At 35.5% G+C, this 27,337-nt stretch overlaps 1 protein-coding gene across 6 annotated transcripts in view; it reads left to right on the forward strand.

Moving 5' to 3' along the window:
* Positions 1-27,337, forward strand: part of KYNU (kynureninase) — a 138,419-nt gene that overhangs the window by 46,946 nt on the left and 64,136 nt on the right. For all 6 annotated transcript variants that reach the window (XM_076005499.1, XM_076005498.1, XM_076005503.1 and 3 more), the window contains 4 exons: positions 13,333-13,394; positions 14,825-14,896; positions 16,127-16,201; positions 19,129-19,275. In XM_076005499.1, the coding sequence (XP_075861614.1) occupies positions 13,333-13,394; positions 14,825-14,896; positions 16,127-16,201; positions 19,129-19,275 (356 nt within the window). The remainder of the gene's footprint in view (positions 1-13,332; positions 13,395-14,824; positions 14,897-16,126; positions 16,202-19,128; positions 19,276-27,337) is intronic.

The following is a 27,337-nucleotide window of genomic DNA, read 5'->3' on the forward strand; positions in this document are numbered from 1 at the left end:
ACCAGATTATCTGATAGAAAAATAAAATATTTGTGATATTATTTTTTCTTGTATCCTTTAAAAGTAATATTTACCACCCCATGAAAAGCATATGCACTGTGTTAATTTATAATTAAACATATTTCATAAAAATCAACTTGAAATCAATTTTCTATAATTTCACTATATGATAAAATGAACACTTACCTTCACATGCTAAAGATGTGAAACACCAATCATGTTTTGACTCATTTTAGTTTAATCCTTGGTGATCAATTTAAACATAGTAGACTTAATGTTATTGAAAATAATATAGTTGATGCTGTTTTGGTCTATAATGTGTTTCCTAAAGTGAGTTATATATACTATTAGTGGTATTCAAGATAGTTTTAGATGGTAAATATGTTCACATCTTGAAAAAAGTTTTTTATTTAATTGGATTGAATATTCAACATGGTCTGAAATCTTATGTAAAATTTGGAGTACTGAAAACCATTAATGATATTTTAGCAATTAGAGGGTGTTATTTAGAAATATTTGAAGTCCTTAGGAAAAATCCCAACCTTCAAAATGCTTTTTTAAATCTCATTCCCCCATAAGCAAATATAAAAATATTTTTATTGCTTCATATCACTTGAATCTTGGCCAGTAATTAGGAGACTAAATCAACATCAGCTGGAAGGGAAATGGAATTAGAGTAAGGAAAGTTGGACTCACATGCAGAAAAAAATTATGGCAACTGGAAAATCATTAAAATCTGGGGAATATCTTGTCTGTTCAAAAAATAATCATTGTTACAGTTCGGTTTTATATGCTTCAGGGAAAAAAAAAAAAATCATTGACCCTCTGCTGTATGTCAGGTCTTGGGACAGGCACTGGGGACGTTAAGATCAATAAGAACACTGGCTATCCTACCCTCATGGGACTCCCAGTAAAGGAAGATACAAAGAAACATACAATTAATATATGCACATAATCAAGTAAAATACAAAGAAATATAAAATTAATTATTGTGATCCAAATTACAGAAGAGACATAATTTTCCAGTTGATGGAGGAATGAACACATGCATTTAATTACTCTTTTTTCTGAAATCTCACTAAGGAATTTGTAATGAAATTAGAAAATATTTAAAAATTCTAAACCCCAAAGGATAACCTGGAATGGTAAAGGACATGGCAGCCTTGAACTTTGGGGAGTTGAGTAGCAGGTGGACAAGTGCTAACTGCTTTTGTCCAAAAAATAAAACAAAATGAGAACAAAAAAGTAAACCAAATCCTCATCTCCTAATGGGAAAAAAAATGAAAAGCTACCTGCTTTATCTTGCAGGTCCTTCAAAGGCTTGAGAATCATTCAAATTAAGCCTCTCTAGAAGTAGAGATGAAAATAGGAATAAAAACAAGATTTGTTTGTAGTCTGTCTAAAATGTTAATTAGGATACCACATCTCCTTGCCCACTCGATGCTGCCAGGTGAATCCTCCTATACTCCTATTCCAGAAGACTAGAGGGTTAGTCACCAGAGAAGGGAGAAGAAAGGGTCCCGGGTGAGGACATGTACACTTATTAGTCAGCTCAGGCACCATAACAAAACAACACAGACAAGGTAGATGAAACAATAGAAATTTATTTTTTCACAGTTCTGGAAACTGGAAGTCCATGTTCAAGGTGCCCTCAGGGAGATTTCTGGTGAGGGCTCTCTGGCTTGCCAATGGCTACCTCCCCACTATGTCCTCACATGGCCTTTCTTTTGTGCACTGGGGGAGAGAAAGATCTTTGGTTTTCTTCCCTCTTTTTATAAGGGCACCAGTCTTGTTGGATTAGGTCCACGCTCTTATGACATCATTTAATTTTAGTTACCAATTTATAGCTATCTCCTAATATACTCACAATGGAGATGAGGGCATCCACATATGAATTTGGGGAAACACAACTCCGTCCATACCATATAAAATAGTGAAAACAAAAGGGTTAAATAAATGTTTATCAACTTGTAATCTAATTTATTAGCTAGTACCTGTGCAGGAGACTGGACAAGTCTCTGTGATACCTGGGCCACCTGAAGAGTCTGACATAGGGAAGTTTCTTGGCACATTGGTCCATCATGTACACGGAGGGGAACACATTCATGCTTAACACACCCAAATTATAGGAAAATCTGTTTTTAGTTTATGAACCATATAAATATATTAACCTAATTTTTTAAAAAAACCTCAATAGAAAAGTTGTAAGCAAAAGCTCTATTTTCTACTAGATATTACTGGGGAATCATTATACTACACAAATTTGTTTTATATATGCTATATTGTGGAATCAGAATATCAACTTCTATTATAGTTTAAGATTAAAAGATTGAGTACAAGCCGAAAAGGCTCCCTTGGATATTAAAAAGTTAAATTAACAAATATATAGCAATAGTAAAAAAATAAATAAATAAAATAGAAATCTCCATGGACCAGAAATAGAGTAATTACTAAAGCAAGGAGCAGTCTTGGCAGTCTGGACATGCAGTGTTTTCGGGGGCAGAACATTGAACCAGGCTCCGTGTGTAGGACCTGGGTCAGGACTTGCATAAGAAACTCCCAAGGGAATCTGTGCAGCCCTAGATACTTGGATCTGCGCCAAGAGCCAGAATCTTTGTCAGCCAGGTCTGGGACAAGCTACTGCCATACAAGTAGGTTCTCAGAAACACAGAGTTTGACCAGGCTGTCAGAATTATCTGGAAGAGTGTACAATCTGATGCAGGAAATTTCCACCTGAACGATCCTGGGTTGCATTTAAAGGTGTGTTAAATAGTTGGTTAATAAAGCCTACATTTGTTTTTATTCTTTAGCAGCCAGTTATATTCATTCAAATGTCTAACATGTAAACAAAAACCCTGGGGAAAAAAATCCACAATTAATTCAACGGAGAATGTGTTTTCCTTAGCTGTGGATTTTTTTTTTTTTTTTTACCTCTTTATTAGGTTTGCTTTCAGAACATAAACTGCATTCTAATCTTGTTATTTTGTGCTTAATATTTATCATCCTGTAAAGAGGAGTTAGAATGTTTATATACAGGCCAGGGAAGTGGTAAGGTGATATTATTCAGTGAGATTTATTTATGAAGCTAATAAACCCTGCGAAAACATTTCCTTCAACCATTTAAAAGTTTACAGCTCTATTGCAACTTATTAAATGTGTAAGTGTTTTGTTGCTCAATAAATACACGTATGTCACATAAAGATCCCTGAAATTTCAGACCAACCACCTCATTATTGTTACTAAGCAAAAAGGAAAAAAAACAAAAAAGACTATAAATTTCGTCTTGTTTAGAAAGGTAAAGGGACTGAACTTATTTTAAATCTTTAAAAGAAAATTTGTCAACCCTAGCTGTAGGGTTCTTTTCACTTTTCTTTGAAATACCACACAGAGTGAAACAATTTATATTTTGGCTCAGGAGACTATCCCTACTTCAGACACCAAAAGTCCCAGGAGCTACCCATACCTCTGCCCGACAGGCTGTAAATTTAGGGATTTCCACCACACCGTACTCTAGTTCATAATTTGTAAGAGCAGCTCACAGTACTCAGGAAAACACTTTCTCAGTTTATTATAAAGGACACAACTGAGGAACAGCCAGTGGAAGAGATGCACAGGTCAAGTTCATGGTGGGAGGACCCAGAGGCATGGAGCTTCCATGCCTTCTCTGAGCGTGCCACCCTCTCAGCGCTCAGAGGTGCTTTCCTACTTACCTATAAGGGCTCTGAGTGCCATTGTTCATGTGTCATAGAGCTCAATTTCCAGCTCTCCTTCTCTCCAAGGAGGCCAGTGGGGGAGCTGAAAGTTCTAATCCTCTAATCCTTCTATTCTCTTGTTCTTTCCCAGCCCCATCCTGAGACTAGGTAGGAGTCCCACCGCGAAGTCACCTCATTAGCCCAAACTCAGGTGCTACTTAAAGAAACTTTTTATGAATAACACAAGATATTTTTATCACTTGGAAAAATCCAAGGATTTTGGGGGCCCTGTACCAGGAACTGGAAACAAAGACCAAATACTTCTTGTTATACCAGACCTATGGGACAAACTTCATTTGACTGTCTACACCTTTGTCTTTGAATGTTGCACTAATTAAATTAGAGATGTTCACTCCCAAAATATTATATGGGATATACAAGATAGCAGATATTTCTTGAAATGGGCAGCCTGTTTTGTAGATATGAAACTCATCAAACAAAATATGTTTGACTCCCCAAAGTCTCAAACCTTGTGACATGTGATACATTTCATTGTCACATATCATTTGAAATATTTTTAGTGGACGAAGGCTATCTTTAGTTTAGTGATTAGTTTGTTAAATATCTGTTTTGTTCTCTACAACTCATGATTTATCAGGGGAAATATTTCTACAATTGTTTTGTTGTTGTTGATGAACCAAATATGAATTAACACTGCAAAAGTGAATTATAAACAACATTTTAGAAGCTTGATATTTACTTATTTATTTTAAATTTCAGTAACTATTATAATCTTCCAAATTCTTTACTTTTCAAATTGTATATATTAGTCAGAGAAATGATTCTTACGTCTAATTGAAAAATGAATTATTAGTTCACTCTTTGCTTTAATAGAAACTTACTTTTTCAGAAGGCATTTTCGTGTATGTGTGTGTTTATTTTGTTTGCAGACCTCACGTGAGTTTCCTTTTTGCCTTAGATTACTAGAGTTACTAGGAAGTTCTGAGAAAAACCTGGTTACGTTTGAAGTAACAAAAACATTTAACAATTTCTAATTTGTTTCTTATGTGCATGTATTGTATTGCTATTTGTTAGCATTTTTCCTTAAATTGCATAAGAAACTTCAGGCCCTCTTTGGAAGTAGGTATGGTTTAAATAATAAAATGATTAAAATAATGGTATGGTAACTACAGTAAAGAGTAGCAAAAGTCAAGTTTGTTTTTCCTACTTGTTAGGCTTATCTAAATGTGTCATGAGCAAATAGACATGTTGTATATTTTGGGTCAAGATTGAATCTTCCAGGTTCTTAAAACCATAGCCTTTATTTCATCATAAAATTTCTCAAAGAAAGTAACAGCAGAATCATAAAAATTATTATGTGTACAAATTGATAGAGTGGATAGAGAAGAGAAAGAGATATTTATTCACAGACATAGAAAAGAATTTCAATTTCAGATGAGAAGGAAAACTATTAATAAAACATTCTATGTAGAGCCAACAGTTCTGCAAAACATGGACTAACTTTCCCTTATAATTAATGTCATATTATCAAGATGCTAGAAATAAAATTGCTGAAGAATATTATTAGTACTATTATTAAGCCTACTTTTCCCTGGGTACATAAAAATCACAAAGGGCTAGCCTCATGCATTTGGGCTTATAAAAATGTTGTAATGTGAACATAAATTTTCTTTATGAAACTTTATTGACCCTCAGAGAAGCAATAGTCCCTGGAATCTCTCCCCCTATAGTTACAGGCTCTTAGCCATATACTGGCTAGCTCCAGAGGCCACAGAAATTTGTTACTTGGAAAATGGAAAGTAAAGTTCTTGGACTTAGCCTATTTACAAACATGACAGCCAAATCCATAATAACATTTGCATCTGCTTAATAAAACACACAGAACATGGTATGGCAGTTAGGAGACTCCTAATGAATCCTCTTATCAAACAGTAAGCAGGTTGGGGCCTTATCCTCATTTTGCAAAATGTTTGAAATTATGTTAGGATTAGAAAGACACAGAAAGAACCTGGTTATGAGTCTAGGTCTAGGTCTCCTATTTTTAACTTAAGTCAAATACACAGATCATCTGTAAGCAATGCTTCCAAATGGAATTCTAGACAAAGATTATTATTATTATTTTATTTTTTTTCTAAGTGACTTTTAGTGACTTAGCTTATTTCTTTGGTTATCAGCTTCCTCACTGATAAAATAAAGAAAATCAGAGTAGACACTTCATCAGGTTGCTGTGAAGACTGAGATAATATAAGTCACATATTTTGAAGTGTCAGCACATGGTAAAGGCTCCATAAATGTTAGCTTACCAGGCTTTCAGACGAGAAGGCAGTGCTTGCATTTAACTGAGGTTCACCTGCTGGCAAAGAAAAAAATGATGTCCAATAAATAAATAAAGAAGTATTAAAGACGCAGGGAAGCAGTCTTTGAAAAAGCCCTGACTAACACTCATCTCAAATGAAGTTATTCAAATCTTGACAGTTAGTGCGGTGAGTCCTACATAGATGATCTTCTGAAGCAAAGATCCCTTCAAAACCTGATAAGCTTTCTGGAAGCTTTTTAAAAAATTTCCCCTAAAGTACTAGTAGTCGTTGATGTTTCTATAATACAATAATTCAAAGCAATTAGGGGGGAAAAAGGAATAAATGAAAGCAACTTGAAAAAAATTTTGCTTACTTAAAAAAAAAGATATATTTTCTTATGGAATGCCAATGATATCGAAATATCTCAGCACAATGTTGGTTTCAGAAATCTAATCTGAGCCAAAAAAGATAGGTAATTTAGGGAAATTTTCTTTTGCAAATACAGTCATGCCTTAAAGATATTGTGGCCTTAGTTTCAGATCACCACAATAAAGTAAATATCACAATAAAGTGAGTCACACAAATTTCTTTTGGTTTCCCAGTGCATATAAAAGTTACGTTTACACTGCACTGTGGTCTATTAATTGTGCAATAGCATTATGGCTGAAAACAAGATGTACTTACTTTAATTAAAAAATCCTTAATTGTTTAAAAAGACTAACATTGACTGGGCATGGTGGCTCACGCCTGTAATCCTAGCACTCTGGGAGGCCGAGGCAGGTGGATTGCTCGAGGTTGGGAGTTCAAAACCAGCCTGAGCAAGAGCGAGACCCCCGTCTCTCCTATAAATAGAAAGAAATTAATTGGCCAACTAATATATATAGAAAAGATTAACCAGGCATGACGGTGCATGCCTGTAGTCCCAGCTACTCGGGAGGCTGAGGCAGGAGGATAGCTTGAGCCCAAGAGTTTGAGGTTGCCATGAGCTAGGCTGACCCCACGGCACTCTAGCCCAGGCAACAGAGTGAGACTCTGTCTCAAAAATAAATAAATAAAATAAAATAAAATAAAAAGGCTAACATTGATCTGAGCCTTCAGTGAGTCATAATCTTTTTGTTGGTGAAGGGTCTTTCTCTTTGTTGATGGCTGCTGACTGATCAGTGGTGATTGCTGAAGGTTGGGGTGGCTGTGGCACTTGCTTAAATAAGACAACCATGAAGTTGGCCACATCAATTGACTCTTCCGTTCACGAAAGATTTCCCTGTAACATGCAACGCTATTTTGATAGCATCTTACTTCTTTCAACATTGCAGCCAATCCTCTGCAGCCCTGCCATTGCTTTATCAACTAAGTCTCTGGAATATTCTAAATCCTTTACTGTCATTTCAGCAGTGTTCACAGCATCTTCACCAGGAGTAGATTCTCTCTCAAGGAACCGTTTTCCTTGGCTCACCCATAAGAAGCAATTTTTTCTAAGTTTTATTATGAGGTTATAGCCATTCAGTCCCATCTTCAGGCTTCTATTACTAATAGAACCCTATCTAATTCTAATTCTATTACTTTTTCTACAACATCTGTAATCACTTCCTCAGCAAGTCTTGACCCCTCCAATCAGCCATGCTGGTTGGAATCAACTTCTTCCAAACTCATATTACTGCTGATATTTTGATCTCCTCCCATGAATCTCAAACATTCTTAATGGCAGCTGGAATGGTGAATCCTTTCTAGGATATTTTCAATTAACTTTTCCCAGATCCATGAGAGGAATCACTGTCTATGACAGCCAGCTATAGCCCTAGGAAATGTAGTTCTTAAATAATAAAACTTGAAAGTCAAAATTGCTCCTTGATCTGTGGGCTGCAGAATGGATGTTGCGTTAGCAGGCAAGAAAACAGCATTAACCTCCTTGAGCATCTCCCTTGGAGCTTTTGGGTGACCAGGTGCATTGTCAATGAGCAGTAATATTTTTAAAGGAATCCCTTTTTCCAAGTAATAAGTTTCAACAGTGGGCTTAAAATATTTAGTGAACCATGTTGTAAACCAGATGTCCTGTCATCCAGGCTTTGTTGTTCCATTTATAGAGCACAGACAGAGTAGATTTAGTATAATTCTTAAAGGGCTTTAGGATTTTCGAAATGGTAAATAAGTATTGGCTTGAACTTGAAGGCACCAGCTGTTTTAACTCCTAATAAGCCCATCCTTTGAAGGTTTGATGACAGGCATTGACTCCTTTAGCTATGAAAGTTCTAGGTGGCATCATCTCCAAATAAAAAGCTATTTTGGGAGGGACGGGGGGCATGGGCAATATACGTAACCTTAATATTTGTGTCCCCATAATATGCTGAAATAAAAAAAAAAAAAAGCTATTCCATCTACATTGAAAAATCTGGGCCGGGTTCAGTGGCTCACGCCTGTAATCCTAGCACTCTGGGAGGCCGAGGCGGGCGGATTGCTCAAGGTCAGGAGTTCAAAACTAGCCTGAGCAAGAGCAAGACCCCATCTCTACTATAAATAGAAAGAAATTAATTGGCCAACTAATATATACATAAAAAATTAGCCGGGCATGGTGGCACATGCCTGTAGTCCCAGCTACTCGGGAAGCTGAGGCAGCAGGATTGCTTGAGCCCAGGAGATTGAGGTTGCTGTGAGCTAGGCTGACGCCATGGCACTCACTCTAGCCTGGGCAACAAAGCAAGACTCTGTCTCAAAAAAAAAAAAAAGAAAAAAAGAAAAAAAAAGAAAATTCTGTTGTTCAGTGTAGCTACCTTCCTCGATGATCTTAGTTAGTTCTTCTGAGTAACTTGCTGCAGATTCTACATCAGCACTTACTGCCTCGTCATGCACTTTCCCCCCCACCCCCAAATACTCAACTTGAGACAAGTTCATTAGTAATTTCACAGTAGCCTTTCACAGGCTGGTTGTTACCTCACTTGCTCCCTCAGAAACCCCAACAGTGGTGTCAGGACACCTTCTCATTGCTCTTCTTCCAGTCAGCTTTAAAGTCTCCAGACACAACCAGCCTGGAAACAGTCTCAGCACGTATAATCTTAAGTCATCGTGTTAGTGCAGACACCTCCGAGGTCCCCAAGAAACCTTTGGCAGAGTTGTCTAAACTGAAGCCTTGAGAGAGAACGGATTTCAAGCTGGAAACTGACAAATTCACCTAAAGCCCATCCCCACACCCCGTGACACAGAAAAGTACTGTTTTTGAAGACTGAATTTCCTCTTCAAGTGTACTGTGCTATGTCCTTAAAGTAGGTGAAATCTTTGGCAATAAAATCTGTGGTCTCAAACAGCACTGCCCTGGGTATTTCTGTTTCCTTAGCAGCCTTTCTACAGGCCCTTCTGGAATGGCCTATGACATTGCCTTCCTTGTCCATGATCTCGGTTGCCTTGTTTGTTTTTGTTGAGACAGAGTCTCACACGCCTGCCCTGGGTAGAGTGCAGTGGCACCATTGTCGCTGCAACCTCTGGCTCCTGGGCTCTAAGCCATCCTTCTGCCCCAGCCTCCCAGGTAGCTGGGACTACAGGTGCACACCCCAGTGCCCAGCTGGATTTTTTTTCTTGTCTTTTTGGTAGAGATTGGGTCTTGCTCTTGCTCAGGCTAGTCTCCAACTCCTGACCTCAAGCAATCCTCCCACCTCCACCTCCCAGAGAGCTAGGATTACAAGCGTGAGCCACTGTGCCCACCCTCTTGTCCATGATCTCAGTCCCTCAAATGGGCTCTAGATTTCAGGATGCGAAAACACTCATTCCACTGACTTGGGTGAGCAAGATGGTAGGTAAGGCTCTTTTGGTCCAAAAATTATCCATGGAATACTTCATTTGGGCCAAATGAGGGATTAATCCAAAGAAGACTGAAGAAACAATTACTCCTGTCTGTTGTGAACAATGACTATACCTTACATTTCCATTGATAATGCTGAATGCTGTAGTGTAGGCATAGAAGGAAACCTGATTTAAAATCATGGACTTTATCCCTTTTGCTGGCATTATTGACAGAAGTACCATGGGTGCCATGAAAGGCAAGAAAGCTGCAGGTCAGGATACACTGTTGAGAGATTCCTCTTCACAACTTCTTGTTACCTTTGGTCCTCCAAGTCATGTCCAGATGCATCTTCATTTGTGAATAGTACTTGCCCTACTTTTCCTGTTTTTCTAATAGAAATGCCCAAATCCGTGGGATCTAATAATTTTTCCCACTGACAAATTGTTAAACAAAAGGTTGGCATTTGTTGTTACAGAGGTGCTCAGTGGGCTCCATGTAGGCAGTGATACCTCTGCACCCTGGGAGCCACCCAGCATATGTCTACTTTGCAATTTTATGTTTCTTTCCTTAAAGCTCAGGAACCAACCTCTGCTAGCTTCCAACTTTTCTTTTGCAGCTTCCTCACCTCTTTCAGACTTCATAGAATTGAAGACAGGTAGGGCCTTGATCTGGGCTGGGCTTCGGCTTAAGGGAGTGCTGTGGCTGGTTTGATCTTCAATCCAGACCATTCAGACTTTCTCCATATCAGCACTGAGGCTGTTTCAGCTTCTTGTCATCCCTGTGTTCACTGGAATAGCACTTTTAATTTCCTTCTGGAACTTTTTCTTGCAATCTTGACATGGCTAACTGGCACAAGAGGTGCAGCTTTCAGCTTATGTTAGCTTTGGGCATGCCTTCCTCTTTAAGCTTAACATTTGTATCTTTTGATTTAAAGTGAGAGACATGAAACTCTTAGAGGTTATTGTAAGGTTATTAATTGGCCTAATTTCAATATTTTAGTGTCTCAGGAAATACGAAGGAGACAAGGAAATGGCCAGTTAGTGGAGCAATGAAAACACACATGAAATGTATGGATGAAGTTTGCCATCTTATATGGGCATGGTTTGTGGTGTCTTAAAATAATAACAATAGTAATATCAAAGATCAGTGATCACAGATCATCATAACAAATATAATAATAATAATGAAAAGTTTGAAATATTGCTAGAATTACCAAAATATAGCACAGAGACATGAAGTGAGCAAACACTGTTAAAAAAAAATGGCGACAGTAGACTTGATCCATTGTTGTCACGAGCCTTCACTTTGTAAAAAACACAATAAGGTAAAGTGCAACAAAACGAGATATTGCCATACACTAAAAGTCAGTCGGTTGTGGCTCTTTGATGTTAAGAATGGCTTGATTCTTCAGTGCCTTTAGCTTATATTTGTAAGAAACACTTCTGTTAATGTTTGAAACTTATGATATTCACACCACCCCCAGTTACATGTGCGTGCACATTCATGCATGTTAAATAGACTGATCTTGGCCTTGGACAAAGTTCAGTAGCAGGTGAATTTTATTTACAGTGGTCCATGGTGCAATAATTCAAATAGAGGTGGGACTGTTTACAAAGAACTGGTCCAAATGAGAGCATGCCATTGAAAAGTGAGGTGAGAAATGACCTCTATTCCTCTTGTTACTCAATGCCAACTGTAAATATACATTCATTCAGCCCAGCACACCTATGAGTGGGCATGTATGTAGATTCATCACATTCTCTTGCCCCCAAAATTTTAGATGGTCCAAATGAACACTATATTGTCTAGAGAACAAAAATTTCCCAAGAATCAGCATTTGTTTTAATCAGAATGTAATATTAAAGCAAAAATAGAATGTCTGAGCGTCTATAGAAAGTCCTCCCACTTCCTGCCTCTTGTGTTTCTTGTTTTTCATTTTGTCATAGCTACCATGTTTTCTTTTTTTGTTTTCCTCTTTTTTCAAGTACCACTCTTTCTACTAATTCTGCTTTCTCTTAATATTACTTTTCCTTCCTTTCTTCTTTCCACTCACCCTGCCAATTTTTTTTTCAATAAATGGTTTTCAGAAAAGATGTATGTATAATTAACAGGGAGTCAAGGATAAGATCAGGTTAGATATTTTAGATACTATTTATTTTAGAAATAACAGAAAAATTTACACCATGGTGTAAAGAAATGAATGTAATGAAGCTGGCAGCATTTCTTAAAAATTACATTTCAATGAGATTTTCTTACTTTAGGAGAAGGCATATGCCTCTATAAGTAACATAAGCTTATCAGCTTCATATATATATATATATATATAGTATGTCTAGAAAAAATTTTATTCAGTGCTAGGGATGTGGAATGAGATTGTTCTGATTGTCCCTTGATTTCAGACCTTTGCTTTACAATGACCAGGAATGTGTGTCTTAACACCCATCACTTGTTCGCTATCCTTGTATATCAAATGCAGAAATCCATATGGCAAATGCAATAAGAGGTTTTCCTTGACCAGATGAAGATGACAGGAGCTTCTTTAAATGGCTTTGTTGAAAAATAAATTCCTAAATTATACACTTATTTCCATGGTCTCTCTGTCCAGTGAACTTATCCTAGACTCTATCTATTAGATTTATTATTACACTTACTGGCTATTCTTTTAAAATGGTACTCTATTAGAAATATCTCTTTGGATAGAAAATGTAGGACTTGTGTTATACATTTTCTGTAACATGTACAGCCTTACAAACATTAAGGCACACAGCCTATTTTTCTCAGGGATAGTAAGGAGATATAAGAACTCAAAACATGAGAGGTACTAATATTGCTGTTATTATGGCTATAAATTCTTAAGCAGCTAATGTATTCTCTAGATCTGTTTCTAGTGTCAAAACCCTTGTTAAAAGGAATTAGATCGGATTATGATTATGTAGGGGATATCTTAATATTGCATATTTTCTCAGCAGACACTACATATCTATATTATCTTTTATCTCAGTGTGTATGAATAAACCCCAGAGCTATTTAGGTCATTGTATTTTGCTATGTGGTTGTTTTATCTTGTTATATATCTCACTGTAATAACAATGAATTGTGTTTGGCAAAGTAGCCATCTTTTATTAAAGGTGCATTTTAATTTGATATCAGAAACAGCCAGCTTTAAAACTGTAATTGGCCTTAATACCTTATTAGATTCCTTTTGGAGATACACTTACCACAAAAATGTACTCTTTGGGAATTTGACAAACTAGCTGATAATAGGATATATCATTTTTATTTTCCAGGAAAAAGCAAATGCTTCATTATTTGGTTGTTATTTACTACCTGAAAAAGGAAATATAATTTTTAGCTAGCTGTGGGCATGTTAGTTTAGATATCACTTGATAAAATGAGTCAGGTGGGAAAGCTTCCATTTCTTTGTGATGACACATCAAATATGCCCTTATCTCTAAAAGCATTAAGAATGATCAAGTGAAGCTTCCTACTTTGTTTTGCTAAGTATCTTTAGAAGTAATAGAAACATCTAAATTATGATATGTTTATTTTTCAGGAGCCAATGAGAAAGAAATTGCCTTAATGAATGCTTTGACTGTTAATTTACATCTTCTACTGGTGAGTTTCCTTTCCCACCAATGTTTAGAATACACTCATTTACAGAATCTGATGTTTTCCTATCTTTAATTCATGAGCATCTGGTGATTTACTTATTTAAAAATAAATTGTGATGTTATTTTCATTTTTACCAGGAAATGCTGGACCATGATATAATGGCTTCTTCCTAATCATGGAAGAGTTGACCCTTGCAAAGAGCTTTAGAATATTGAACAGTTCTTGTCTCAGAAAATAAGGAATAAGAGTCACAATAGATGAAAAGGGAAACTGCTTTGCTGACATACAAAACAATGATGTACAAATGCTAGCAAAGCATTGAACTTTTTGGAAAGACAATTGTCCAATATGTTAGACTTTAGCAGAGTGGGAATTATGGATCAGCATACTTTTGTGGATTAATTTCTGGGGAGTAGGTTGAAAGATTTGGAAAATAAAGCTAAATTGAAGAAAAGGGATCTACTACCTTAAATGAGTCTCTATGTTTAAAATACTTCTTTCATTTTAAATACTCAATAAAATATCAGATATATTCTCGATTTGGGATGTGGTATCTATAGTTATTGCTTGATGCTTTGAGAAATGTTGACTTCATTGTGTAAGTATGTTTTGGAAACATATCTACATGTTCAGACATCCCTGGATTTGACCCCCAGCTAAATTACTTAATGCTTATTTGACATTGGACAAGCTTTTGGCATCTGTATGTCTTAATATTCTCCTTCGTAAAAATGAGGACAGTAACACCTACCTCAAAGATCTGTACAAGGATTAAATGTGATAATACGTGAAAGTTGCTTTTGCACTGGCCAGTGACCAAGACCCAGTTAATAAATGCTATTGCTTTCATTGTTATAATCAATCTCATTCCCCAAAGACTGTGTGAAGAGATGAAAGAGCCCCATTGAACAAATGAACTCCCCCCTCTCCCTGGTGCCTCTAGGAATTACAAATGTTTTATGTTAGAGCTAACATACTTTTAGTTGGACTCAAAATAAAATCCCATAAAATATTAAAAGAGTGGGAATGTTGTCCAGTGGAAACCAAATTGGCAGTATAAAAGAAGTCAATATAAGTACCATAGAACGTGATATTTCAGTGTCATACTACGGAAACTACCATGAAATGCTTTGGGAAGATAATTTTTCAATTAATATTTAAGTAAAGTTTGAGGATTTAGTTTTACCTGATTCACATTTTCCCCTGTGTTGGCTTTTTTATTGATAAACATAATGAACCAGTATCTTCTTTCTGTTTATAGTTCATTGGAAACAAGGCTAATTGAAAAAAGGTACCCCAACAGACATCTTAGATGTTTAATTAATTAATGTCTTTAAAATGCTGGAGATTATAACATGAAAGTGTGGTATAAATGAACAAATGCATAATAAATTGTGCATTAATGCTTTTCCAATAAATCTGTTTCATTGTAGTTATCATTCTTTAAGCCTACGCCGAAACGGCATAAAATTCTTCTAGAAGCCAAAGCCTTCCCTTCTGATCATGTAAGGATTTCTTTAAGTTATATTTATGTTCTTTCTATTCTTCCTAGAGGAGCATATCATTTTCTTGACTTGAATGTTTATTCACTAGTCTTTTCCAAGTAACCTTACAATAAAAAGATCTGTCAAATGCTTTTGATTTAGGCATTTTCATAGATTTTAACTTTATTTCTTTTGTTCAAGTAAAACATGTGCTAAGGGAAGAAAGGATTGAATAGGAACATTGATTTATTAGTCTTTTTAAAGACATTGAGCAAACTGCTAGTCTAAATCATGTGTAGTTATAAATATTTTATTAATTCTTATTGCTATTTTATTTGTATATGAAACCAAATCAATACAAACTCCAGTTCTTAACCCTTTAGCTACATAGAATAGGAATATAAACTTTTATTTGTCCCTTTGTTCTCATAGAATGCTAACATAATTATTGGTGCTTTATTATAAAAAAATCATTAGAGATTAAAAATATATCTTGTGGTTCACTAAAAAAAAAAAAAAAATCACGCTACTTGATCAACAATTTCCTTAATAAGAAATTTGATTGTTCTAGACACAGGTAAAGAGTACATTGTATATGTGTTTCAAGTCAGTGACAAGTTAAAAAATAATAAAAATAAACAAAATAGAAGCACATTATATATTTCAGTTTCAGTGTTAGAAAAAGTTTATTTCTTTATTTATATTATTACTATTCTGGCCTACACCTTATAATTTTTGGACATGTTAGTATGTCAAAATTAATAGCTATTACCTACTTAAATGGATCAGAATCCTAACAATTTCAAAAGATTCCAGGTAATTCCTGTAATTGCTTATTCCCATATATATCTTGTACTCTCAAAGAAGTCAAGTTATTGTTTCTAAGTTATGCCATTTCTGTATCCTATGTTCAAGCATAGCAAGTCTAAACTACTCACCTTGGTTATTTTGTAAATTCTGGTTTTGACTTAGGTGATTTAATACCTTATTCCAAAAATCTCTTGTAGCTCCTTAAGTCTAGATGACCTCTACATTTTCATTCTTCCCCAGTATGTAACATTTCAAATTTAGATTCCTGCATGTAAATTATATTAAGCTGTTCTCTGATGTTTTTTGCGTAGGTCTCTTACACTTGACCTTGGATTTAATATAATGTTTGTATTGTTATTTTATTATTTGTTTTTAGTTTTTTAAAAATGTACTTCTGTGCTTTCAGCTTAATTTAATAAATAGATTATCTTTCTTTTCCAGTATGCTATTGAATCACAGCTACAACTTCACGGACTTAATGTTGAGGAAAGTATGCGGATGATAAAGCCAAGAGAGGTATATGAGAAAGAAATAAATATTCATCATGCTTCTATTTAGTATTGATTTTTTCTTCATTTTCCTCAAGTTTATTATCTTGATTACTTTAATGGAACTTTTAAGAAATAATAAAAGACCTATAGTTCTATTACTATTAGATTGCTTTCCTTAAAACAGAGAAGAATGTAGATGTGTATTTATTTTTATTTTTCAAGGGCTAGCCACATGGCAAGCAAACTATTTTCCTATTATAACCACTGCAGTCTTCCATATCCTTCAATGGGGTGGGAAGAGGGTGGCAAACTGGTGTATCATTTTCAGTTTCAAATGTCATTGCCCATGGGTGCCAGTAAAATCATGTTAAAGACCAGTAATACTTGTTGAAATTGAATGATGACTATCTTTCATGTCCCTCCTTAATCTAAGTATCAAACATCTATCTCCTTTGCATTTAGTCTAGGGTAGAAAAAGGGATGTGGTATAGTGGAAAAAACTTAAGCTTTATAACTTGGCTAATAGACTCCAGTGAAATCCCAGACCCTACAACTTACTGGATATATGGGAAAATTTCTTTGGGAAAATTTCTTTGTCTCTTTGAGAATCCTTATATTTAAACAGGCAACAAAGGATATATGTAATCAGGCTTGACCATATGTTCATGATCTAAAATACTGTGTACTTTGTATTAATAGAGATATAAGGCTCAACTGTACAGACTTTGACATATGATCCCTGCAGCTTGTGTAATTTGTCACCAAGAGAATTATACAAAATAAATTTTTGGTTTTACATATGATGCTCCCAGGCTGCTAAGCCAATGTCTGAACAATTACTTCTTTCAACCCAGAATTACTTTGAAGAAATTAAAGACCTACTCTATTTATTTCCATTTGCCCGCATGCAATAAATTAATGAGATTAAAAAGTTCTACCACTTGTGAGAGGATTTAAATTGTTAAGTTATAGCCTAAATACATATAGGTGTTAATTATCACAAGTTTTAATGTTAAAAGTGACTAGGGTTGTGGGGTCTTATGAGTTATGCATAATCTTGAGACCACTCTTGGGCATTATGTACAAGTCAACATGAGATAGGGCCATATCCTAGCACCAAGAAATATATTTCTTATTTGCTTAATATCAATTCTATAAAGAAATAAAGTATTAATATATAATGCCTATTTTTCGAATAATGATGGAAAACTGAACTAAATTTATTTAAGAATAAAGAGTTTTAGATTGCCAAATTATTAATTTTTCTTAGAATTTTTCTTACAATTAATGAAATTCTTTCCATATATATAAGTTCCACTTCACTTAATAATTCAGAGATTTCAATATCAGTACTGGTACAGATGCCTATTTCGGTTTTTGTTGTTGTTTTTGTGACAGTCTCACTCTGTTGCCCAGGCTAGAGTGCCGTGGCGTCAGCCTAGCTCACAGCAACCTCAAACTCCTGGGCTCAAGCAATCCTTCTGCCTCAGCCTCCAGAGTAGCTGGGACTATAGGCGTGCCCCATCATGTCTGGCTAATTTTTTCTATGTATAATTTTAGTTGACCAATTAATTTATTTCTATTTTTAATAGAGACGGGATCTCGCTCTTGCTCAGGATGGTTTCGAACTCCTGACCTTGAGCAATTCTCCTGCTTCGGCTTCCCAGCGTGTTAGGATTACAGGCGTGAGCCACTGTGCCCAGCCCAGATGCCTATTTTGTAAACAAGTTCCATACTTCTTCAAGTAGAGAGTGTATTACACACACACACATACACACACACACCCCTAACATGGAACAGATTAATTGGCAAATAGCAAGAATTATGAAAAGTTAAAAATAAATGGAAGGATAATATCTTATCCACTTCAGTACTGTGCTCACCAGCCTCGAAACCTTACCCACAGCCGGCACTCATAGTCCCACATGACAGTTTGTGCTGTGCATTGACGACAAATCTGTTTTGCTCTTGTGTGATGAGGAAAGCTTCAAAGCACTAAAAGCTTGTTTTACTTTACAGGCAGCTTTATTTGTCATGTAAATCAGAATAGGTACCATATACATATATGTTTTCATTACGTTATTTTTAAATGTTCACAATTTTATTTTGATAAATGAAGAATTAAAAAAGTCATATCATGGCTGTCGGCTAAAGTTGACGCTCAGCTGTGCGCGTTCATCTGTGGCTGTCGACTATAGTAGATGCTGGTACCAAAGTGGTTAATGAGCTTCCCCAAATATTAATGCAATTAATGATGTAATGACCTCAAAATCATGTCATATTTAGCACTGGAGAAAATTTATAAAAACTTCATAAGTAGACCAGAATCTGTATTTAACTGATTTCTTTCAGCTCAAGTTGTTTGTAAGATCAAATCTAAATTCACCACTATTTTCACTAAGTCGTCAATCATTAGTTGTACTGGGGAGATATGGGGCAAAAATCCTCTATAATAATGAGTTTTACTGATTTTTATTTATCTCTAGATTAATTTGGAGAGATTTTGCTCTTAAACTAACAGAAGATATTCGTTAGGTAACATCCAGATGAAAGATGTATAAGTGGGGTTTTTTTCTGAAGAAAAATAACGATATTAGATTGAAAAAAGTGCAATACTAATTTCCAACTATTTATCTTCTTAGATAATATTTGTGTTGTTTTATTGATTATAAATAAAGAGAAAACTATTTGCTGGAGGATAAATCAAGCAATTAGTCTTTTGTGAAGACTTATACTGTAAAAATCTCTTTTACTATGTTGTTATCATGTTTTAATAATAAGCAAGCTCAAATGCTGCTCTTTTGCCAGATTTTTGAAGAGACTTAGTCTGAAAGTAATTTTTGATTTTTCTCATGATGGAAAAGAGTTCATGGTGAAATTTAGATGAGTGAATATGAAGTGACAAATATATTATTGTTTCATATGCCATAACTTGTGCCTAATTTGACTTAGGGGGAAGAAACCTTAAGAATAGAGGATATCCTTGAAGTAATTGAGAAGGAAGGAGACTCAATCGCAGTGATCCTGTTCAGTGGGCTCCATTTTTATACTGGGCAGTTGTTTAATATTCCTGCCATCACCAAAGCTGGACAAGCAAAGGTATGTATCCTTTCCTCCTCCCACCTCACCTTGACCATCACCCGGCTGAAGAACGTTCTAACTGCACTTCTAGGGAGGTACCTTTGTTTGTGTCTGTGTAAAATTATATTAAGAATTAAGAAAAGAATAAGCCTTACATTTAAAGAAAAAATGGTAGTCTTTCTTTGCTTTGGGCATCTGTATTTAAATCACTTTTTGCCACTTTTGTGGTCTCACCTCCTTACTAACAGCTGCTCTCTTGGTGGTTGCCTCTTGTCAGCAGGACAGGCAAGCTCCTGCAGGTGATGTCATTGGTACTTCAACTGCTCAGTCAAAACACTTAGGACAGCAGACAACATACTTGGGATAGTAACTACATGTTAGGACTGTTAGAAACTCAATTTGGTATTTTGTCATATTATAACTCATTCTAAATATAAATCAGTTCTCACTTAGCCCTAGGTATCTAAAGAGGGAGAAATGTAGATTTAAATTTTATAAGTAGATCAAGTTTTACACAAGTTACTTTAAGAAGGCCATTTTATTCCTAAGAATCTTGGGAAATTTTTATACTGCCTATAACAAGAGGGCCTTTTTTCCCCCTGTACGTTACTAAATTGCCCTCAAACTGTTTTCCATTCTGAAATCATGTCTCTGCGCACAACCGTTTGTAAAAAGTGTTTTTAGTTTTTAGTTGCCTGAAAAAAATATCAGGGGGGCAACATCCAACAGTCAAGATTTATATTTTAAATCCTTAAATAACAGTTCCATTTCATTCAGTAATCAAGTCATGTATTTAAAACTGTGACAATTGAATTTTATTCTGAACATTAATAAGTTATGGGATTAATATATGTGTGAGGTCTAGTTAATATATTCAGTTATTGAAGCTAATGAATGGAACTAATGAAAAGAAATTTAGCACCGTTATTAGCAGTCTCTAGGAATTTCCAACCACGACTTCCAACTGGTTTGATGGATAACTGTGAAAGTGGTGCATTACAAAAGATGTAAAGATAATGTCTTCTTAATTTAGATATTAAATGTTAAGCACCAAAATAAAGAGAGGCCAATAAAAAAATCACATTTTAAAGTGTTATGCAAGGAATCAGCAGTCCCTGTCCCCTTCGTACACAGGCATGTCTCATTAACCTTCCTAGATAACGAGATAGGAAGATAGACAAGAAAGACCACAGGTTTTGGAATCACGCAGTCTGAGGTTCAAGTCTTGGCCAGGTCATTTAATTGTTATGTAATCTTGGGCAAGTCACTTGACTTTTTTGCCTCTTTGTTTTCAAAAGTGCTAATTTGGGGTAATAGGCCACCTCACCTCATAAATTGAATTGTGAGTATGAAGAGTATAAAACACATAATGGACTGGCACACATTCCACCATTAAATCCTGGTTTCTTCCCATTCTATTGTCCTCAATGAATACAAAGTTATGAAGTGACTCAGATATAAGCTTTCTTTTATTTCCCATTAAAAAGCAAAACAAAATTGTTTATCTAGGTTTTATATGTAACTCTTATATTTAACTACTCTAATTGCTAAAACCATTCTTTAAGTGTTTTGCAAGCTTTCTTTCACTTAAAAAATGTAAGTGCCTACCTAGTCAAAATGTAAGTGCCTTCCAATTCTCATGGAACTCTCAATCAAATAAATGAAAATAGGAATGAACAGCTCCAATCCAAAGTAGAATTCCTGTCTCATCAGGTATGCATATATTCATTCCTAATCAATAATGCCAATTTTCTAAAAAGGCCGTATCCATTTGGCTTACACTCTTACCAGCATATATGAGACTTTCTTTTGCTCTACATCCTTACCAATAGTTACTATTGTCAGTGTATAATTTTAGGTATTCTGATTAGTTTGTTGAGGTAATGTATGGGAGTTTTAGTTTGCAATTCCTTGATTATTGATAAGGTTGAGAATTTTTCAAATATTTATTGGCTTTCTGGATCTCTTTTATGAAATGCTTGTTCAAGTATCTTGCCCATTTTTCTATTGGAATATCTGTCTTTTCCTGATTTGGTTGCAAGTGGTATAGAAATTGAGTTTGAAGGAAAGAAAAAAAAAATACTGCATTTCCAGTGGTCATCAAAGAAGAAAATGCATGAATTAGTGAAAAGAACAACTGATAGTGTGACCTTGATTCCCATAACGAATTGAAGATGCTGAAGCTTTCCTTAACTGAGGACAAAGCCTGAGATGTAGCAAGAGGGGGAGGCCAAGGAAAGTTAAACATAAGGTCAGATTAGAGAACTGTATCACAAGGGCAGTCCAGCAAGTGGCAAGAGACATCAGTTTGAAGGTGGTTTTCATTTTTCGTCTTTGAAAGTGTATACTTTATATTCTTGGCCAACCCATCTTTTTGGAGCTCTGCCTTACTTCCGTATTTCTCTATGTTTCATTACTTGTTTATAGTAAGAACTCCTTTTCTATACCCACTGAATTCAGATGTTCCCCATTGTTCTTTGCATTACAATCCCTAGTGATGTTCAACCATTGCCTCGACTCAGCTATCACTGCCAAGGGAAAGCTGCAGGCAACTCCTACAACAGAGAATAGCCCCTATATCTGGGTGCCCCAGATACATCTTGAGATGCTCCAAGTAAATTTGTCTCCCTCCACCAAATAGCTCTGCTGTTTCATGCCACCATCCTCCTGGGCCATTACACTCAAATTACCTGCCCCTGACGTTTTTAACCACTCACGTAATTCCATCCTCTCAGACTCTGTCTTTCCTTTAATATTCCTAAGTCAAATATGAAGCTTTTTAGGTATGAAAAATAGAATCCCAGTTAAAAGCAGCTGAGAAGTATGGATTTCTTTCTCTGACTATAGAAGACTTGAGGCAGGAGGCTGCAGCTCAGTTATGTCTTGAGTGACATCTCCAGAGTTTTCTTAGAGTTTTTTTTCAGACTTCTCACATCTCGGTCATAAGACAGTCATCCCAAATCCAAATATCTCGTTTCTATTCAGGGCAGAGAGAAGGAAGATGGGAAAAGCAGCAGGGCAGCTTCATCTGTCCCTTTCATCCTAAGTGCTAAATCTTTCCCAGAAAAACCTAGCAGATTCCTGCTTATGACTCACTGCTTTCTGAAGTGGCAGCTAAGAAAGAGCATGACTAAGAAAATATTTCACATTTATGTCCCTATAGTAGAAACAGACTAAGATTAAAGGGTTGGGAATGGGGTTTGTGTTGGCTAACCTGCAGAATTTCTCACATTCCTCAGTTACACCCCCATGAGATCTCACTGTGTCTAACCTGTTCCCTTCTTTCCTCTTTCATCACTCAAATTTTTCTTTTCTTTCTCTTTCTCTCTCTCTCTCCCCTCTCCCTTCTTTCCTTCCTTCCTTTCTTTTTCTCTCTCATCTCATTTCACAAAGCACTTGAAAAAAATTCATAAGAAATGAATAGGGTGACATAATAAAATATAAAGAGAGATAAATAAAAACAATACCTCTGTATCATCTTGAGAAATACTCCCACAAAGTATAATTTCTCAATTTGGATTATCATAAGAAATAGGTAACAAATAATCAAAACATTATTTTCTTTCTTTCTTTCTTTTCTTTCTTTCTCTCTCTCTTTCTTTCTCTCTCTCTTTCTTTCTTTCTTTCTTTCTTTCTTTCTTTCTTTCTTTCTTTCTTTCTTTCTTTCTTTCTTTCTTTCTTTCTTTCGAGACAGAGTCTCACTCTGTTGCCGGGGCCACAGTGCTGTGGCATCAGCCTAGCTCACAGGAACCTCAAACTCCTGGGCTCAGACGATCCTTCTGCCTCAGCCTCCTGAGTAGATGGGACTACAGGCATGCACCAGCATGCCCAGCTAATTTTTTCTATATATTTTTAGTTGCCCAATTAATTTCTTTCTATTTTTAGTAGAGACAAAGTCTCACTCTTGCTCAGGCTGGTCTCGAACTCCTGACCTTGAGCAATCGTCCAGCATCGGCCTCCCAGAGTGCTAGGATTACAGGCGTGAGCCACCGTGCCCAGCCCAAAACATTATTTTCAATGAAAAACTCTAGGTGTATTGGTTAGGTAGACCAACCCTTAGGTATAAATAGAGTGATAAATGCCTTCACAGTGATAGTTTCTTTCTTGTTGGTGCAGCAGCCAGGGACCAACTTTCTCTCCGTGTAGTGATTCAGGTTCCCAATGACTCGAGGTTGTGTCCTTTGGCTTTTGTGTCACAGAGCCCCTTCTGATTCAGCTGAAGGGATGGGATAAAGGGATGTGAAAGAATATGTTAATTTCTTAAAAGCCTTATGTTACAAATAGCAAAATTTGCTTTCACCTGTATTTCATTGATTAACACTCAGTCTGTGGCCTTTTCTGAGAAATGAAGTATAACTGTGTGCTCAAGAAGAATAGCTATTAGTTTTGCTTCCCCTGGCTCAGGTATTTTGTGGAGTAGGATATTTATTCTGAGATGCAGTGTAGCATTTGCGACAATAAAATGTGCAAATTATGAAGACATAGTTAGATCTGGACTTGTACCCAGAGCCCCCCTTCCATTACCTCTCAGCATAGTTTTAATGGCTTAATTCACTTACCAATGTGACTTATTTTATCCACTTAACAAACGTGAAAGATAATAGCACCTACTTCATAGGTTTGTTCTAAACATAATTTAAAAAGATACCATTTTAAAAATATTTAGTACTTAGAACATGGTAAATACTCAGTAAATGTTAGCAATTGTCAACATGTTAAAAAAAATGACATACTGAAATATCCAGCCTCATTAGAAAAAGAAATAATGAGCAAATGAGATTTTTAGACAGAAAGAGAAGTATGTAGAATTTTTAACTAACAACTCGATGAACACTTCCATATTGAAATATAAAAGAAAACAGAATAATCTAATCAGCTTAGTTAGGACTCGGGAAACTAGACTGAAATTTTAAAACTCTTATGTGATGGAAAAATCTAAATTTTAATAATCTTAGCATTAAAAGACTTGATGCAAACTATTAATACTCTCCCCACCCCTTCCTATTCCCTCTAAAATGGCCTATAGCACACTGAAACTTATATGATGCCTGGCAGACAGTGAGTTCCAAATAAATATTTGTTGAATGATTGATTCTCTTAATTTATTACATCTTTTACTCATTTTAGTATGCCTACACTATGGCTGACATGTTTTTCTGTTAGCCTTCTGAAGATTGAAATGCCAACGGTGGTTAAAAAGAAAGACCAAATTCTACAAACTCCCTCATTGCTTTATTAGCTTCTACCTTGTCATGTGGCACTTTCTACTTTGTCTGAATGTAAACATCTCTTAGACCCAGCCATAAGCTGCTGAAGTTATTAATAAATAGTAATCATAACCCAAGCAATTTGAATAAAAATTAATTAATTCTGGATTCAGAATAATTTAAGACAAATGCAGAAAAATGAATAAAGATTCATTAATAAAATAATTTAGTAAAATCAGAGATAGCCCAAACAACACTCACGTGTGAATGGTCACCTCAATAAATCATCCATTTATCTTCAGGGAAGGCCTTATTTTTTCTTCAAAGCAATTTTGTACTCCTTTTAGGACACAAATGAATGAGTAATTAAGCTGCAAATTTCTACAGAAAGCTTGGCTATAATGCTTTCAGTTCTGAAAATTGGGAGTCAACTCTCATGAGCTATTATAGTAGAATAATATCAGTAATACTTGCATGGGAAATCAGAACTTGAGCAATGAATTATCTCAGAAATACTAGTACCAAAAACTTTTATATATAAATTGGCATGATATATGGTATTTTTATGCATAAAAATTAACTTTTTCCATGAAGGTTTAATACTGAGATATTAAATTGTAAATCATCTTTCCTAAGAATTGTTGAGATTAAAGTCATTTTTCTATTGTCAGTGCCCATTCACCCAATAGGATCTGATCATTAGTGCATAAGAAGAATCTTGTCACTATATTCTCTATAGTAGAGGAGTATGCATTTGGATCTTTCATTCATCAGTAAACATTTGAGCGGTAACTTATAATAATGAAGTTCCAAGTGGGAACACTTAATTTATCCTGGAGTATCAGGTTGACCTTCTTAAAGAAGATGAGACCTGAACCAATTCTGGAAATATGAGTAGAAGTTAACTAGGTCAAATCCCCTCTAGGGGGCTGGCTGTGTGGAGGTGGCCATTCTAGAAAGTTAAAAATACTGATATGATTGCAAGGAAGCAAGTATTTCAGTATAATTTGTTTGCAGGATTTTAGAAAAGGGAGGACAAGAAATGAGTCTATAAGTCAGGCAAATGCCAGAAAAACAAGGGGCCCACTAAGCCATATTACTTTCTCCTTAAATACTCATGGAAAGCCATTGAAAGGTTTTAGACGTTCAGGGAACTGGATTTGGTTTAATTTTAGAAAGAAATTTCCTGCCCACAGTGATGAGAATAGATGGAATGGGATAAGAGACAAAGTCAGGAGGCAATTGCAGTATCTTTGTAAGTATTTTAAAACTGTCTATGATTAAGACACAGTTCAAAAGATGAAGGTACCAGAGAACAGATCCATTTCATACTACGTAATTTTTTTGATCTCTCAAGTTATTATTCTCATTATATTTATCCTCATTCCTTTAAGTGATAATAAAGACAGATTTTGTGTAAGTTTCAGAAATCACGTGTTTATACTGCTCTCTCGTAGTTTAACCCAGATTTGGATTTATCCACAAATTCCATGGAGAGGGCAGGTTACTGTAGGTATGTGTGGGTGTGTGCGTGTGTATATATACTTCACACATATATCCTCAGGATGGTAATGTGTGTACTGCATTTGTTCATGAAGAATATTGATTGAGAAACTTGGACTTATTCTTTGGTAAAGGTTGCAATGACAAAGTTTAGATGGAACGTCCCATTAATGAATTGGCCTTTACTCTTTACTTTAGGAATAGCAGAGGATTGTTCTATTAAGATATGTAGTAAACTACCTCTAGTCTTGAATCCACCCAGTTAGGAGCAATAGGTCAAAATATGTTGATGAGGATCACTGCCCAAGAATCTAAAAATTTTGAGCTATTTCTAAGAAGTCTTCATTAGGTGTATTACTAAACTTCAGCTTTTGATTCAACAGACCATGTGAGAAAGAATGATTCATTCTTAATGGAAGAGTAGCCTGGACTCCAAATGTTGTTTTAAGATTACAGATCTGGGAAAAGCAAGCCTCCTGGGTGCCAATCAGGATCTGTGCTTCTGTAATCACTATCATCAAAGCCATGAGAAATAAATATTTCTCCTGGGTTAGCCTCACTTATTGACATAACAGCTAAACTTGGGGCCTCCCAAGAGAAACATTACGTTTAGGGTGTTTTGTAGGTGATACACATTTCATAAAATACTTAAGTTGTCTCTGGCCTAGAGTATTTTCTCTAACATTCCATTTTTCATGCCTCTTGACTAACCAAGGAAGGCTGATTTAAGTCTTTGTTAAGCTGAAAAATGAAAGTGTTTCAATATGAAATGTATAAACTAGTTCTAATTTATTTGTTACCCTCCATAAGAATGGAGAGGGAAGGTTGTCTCATGGCAATAAAAGTGGAATTCAAAAAGATCCTTGGGCAGAAAAAAAATACACCCAAAAATGTGAGAGATTTCTCCCATGTCATTCTTTACTATCCATTATTTCATCATTTAAATTATTTAAGCAAACAAGATTGAGATTGGGGATGTCAACATCAAAGGTCAGTTGAGTTGAAGAGAAAATGTTAATCTATCATAAGGAGTGTAGTTAGCAAAGAAGATCACAACTATCATATTAACTATAAAAACTGGCTTCAAAGGAAGCAGCTTAAGAAGACACATCTTCAAGAATTATGCAGTAGACTTCTGTGCAATAGTATAAAGTTCAGAGTATAAGTAAATATTTTAAAATAAAGCAAATTTGGTTGAGAAATAGACCATTTAGATTGACACAGTAATCGCTAGAAAAATGCGTTATAGAACAGTGTTCTTTCATTTCACAACTAAATGGGACTGTCTTCAGATGTAATTATCATTACAATGTGATGGGTGAATTAAATAGTTGCTTAAAATCCACTTTATAGCAAAACAGGTAGATAAA

This window comes from Microcebus murinus, chromosome 8 (genome assembly GCF_040939455.1).
Source record: "Microcebus murinus isolate Inina chromosome 8, M.murinus_Inina_mat1.0, whole genome shotgun sequence".
Classification (NCBI taxonomy): Eukaryota; Metazoa; Chordata; class Mammalia; order Primates; family Cheirogaleidae; genus Microcebus; species Microcebus murinus.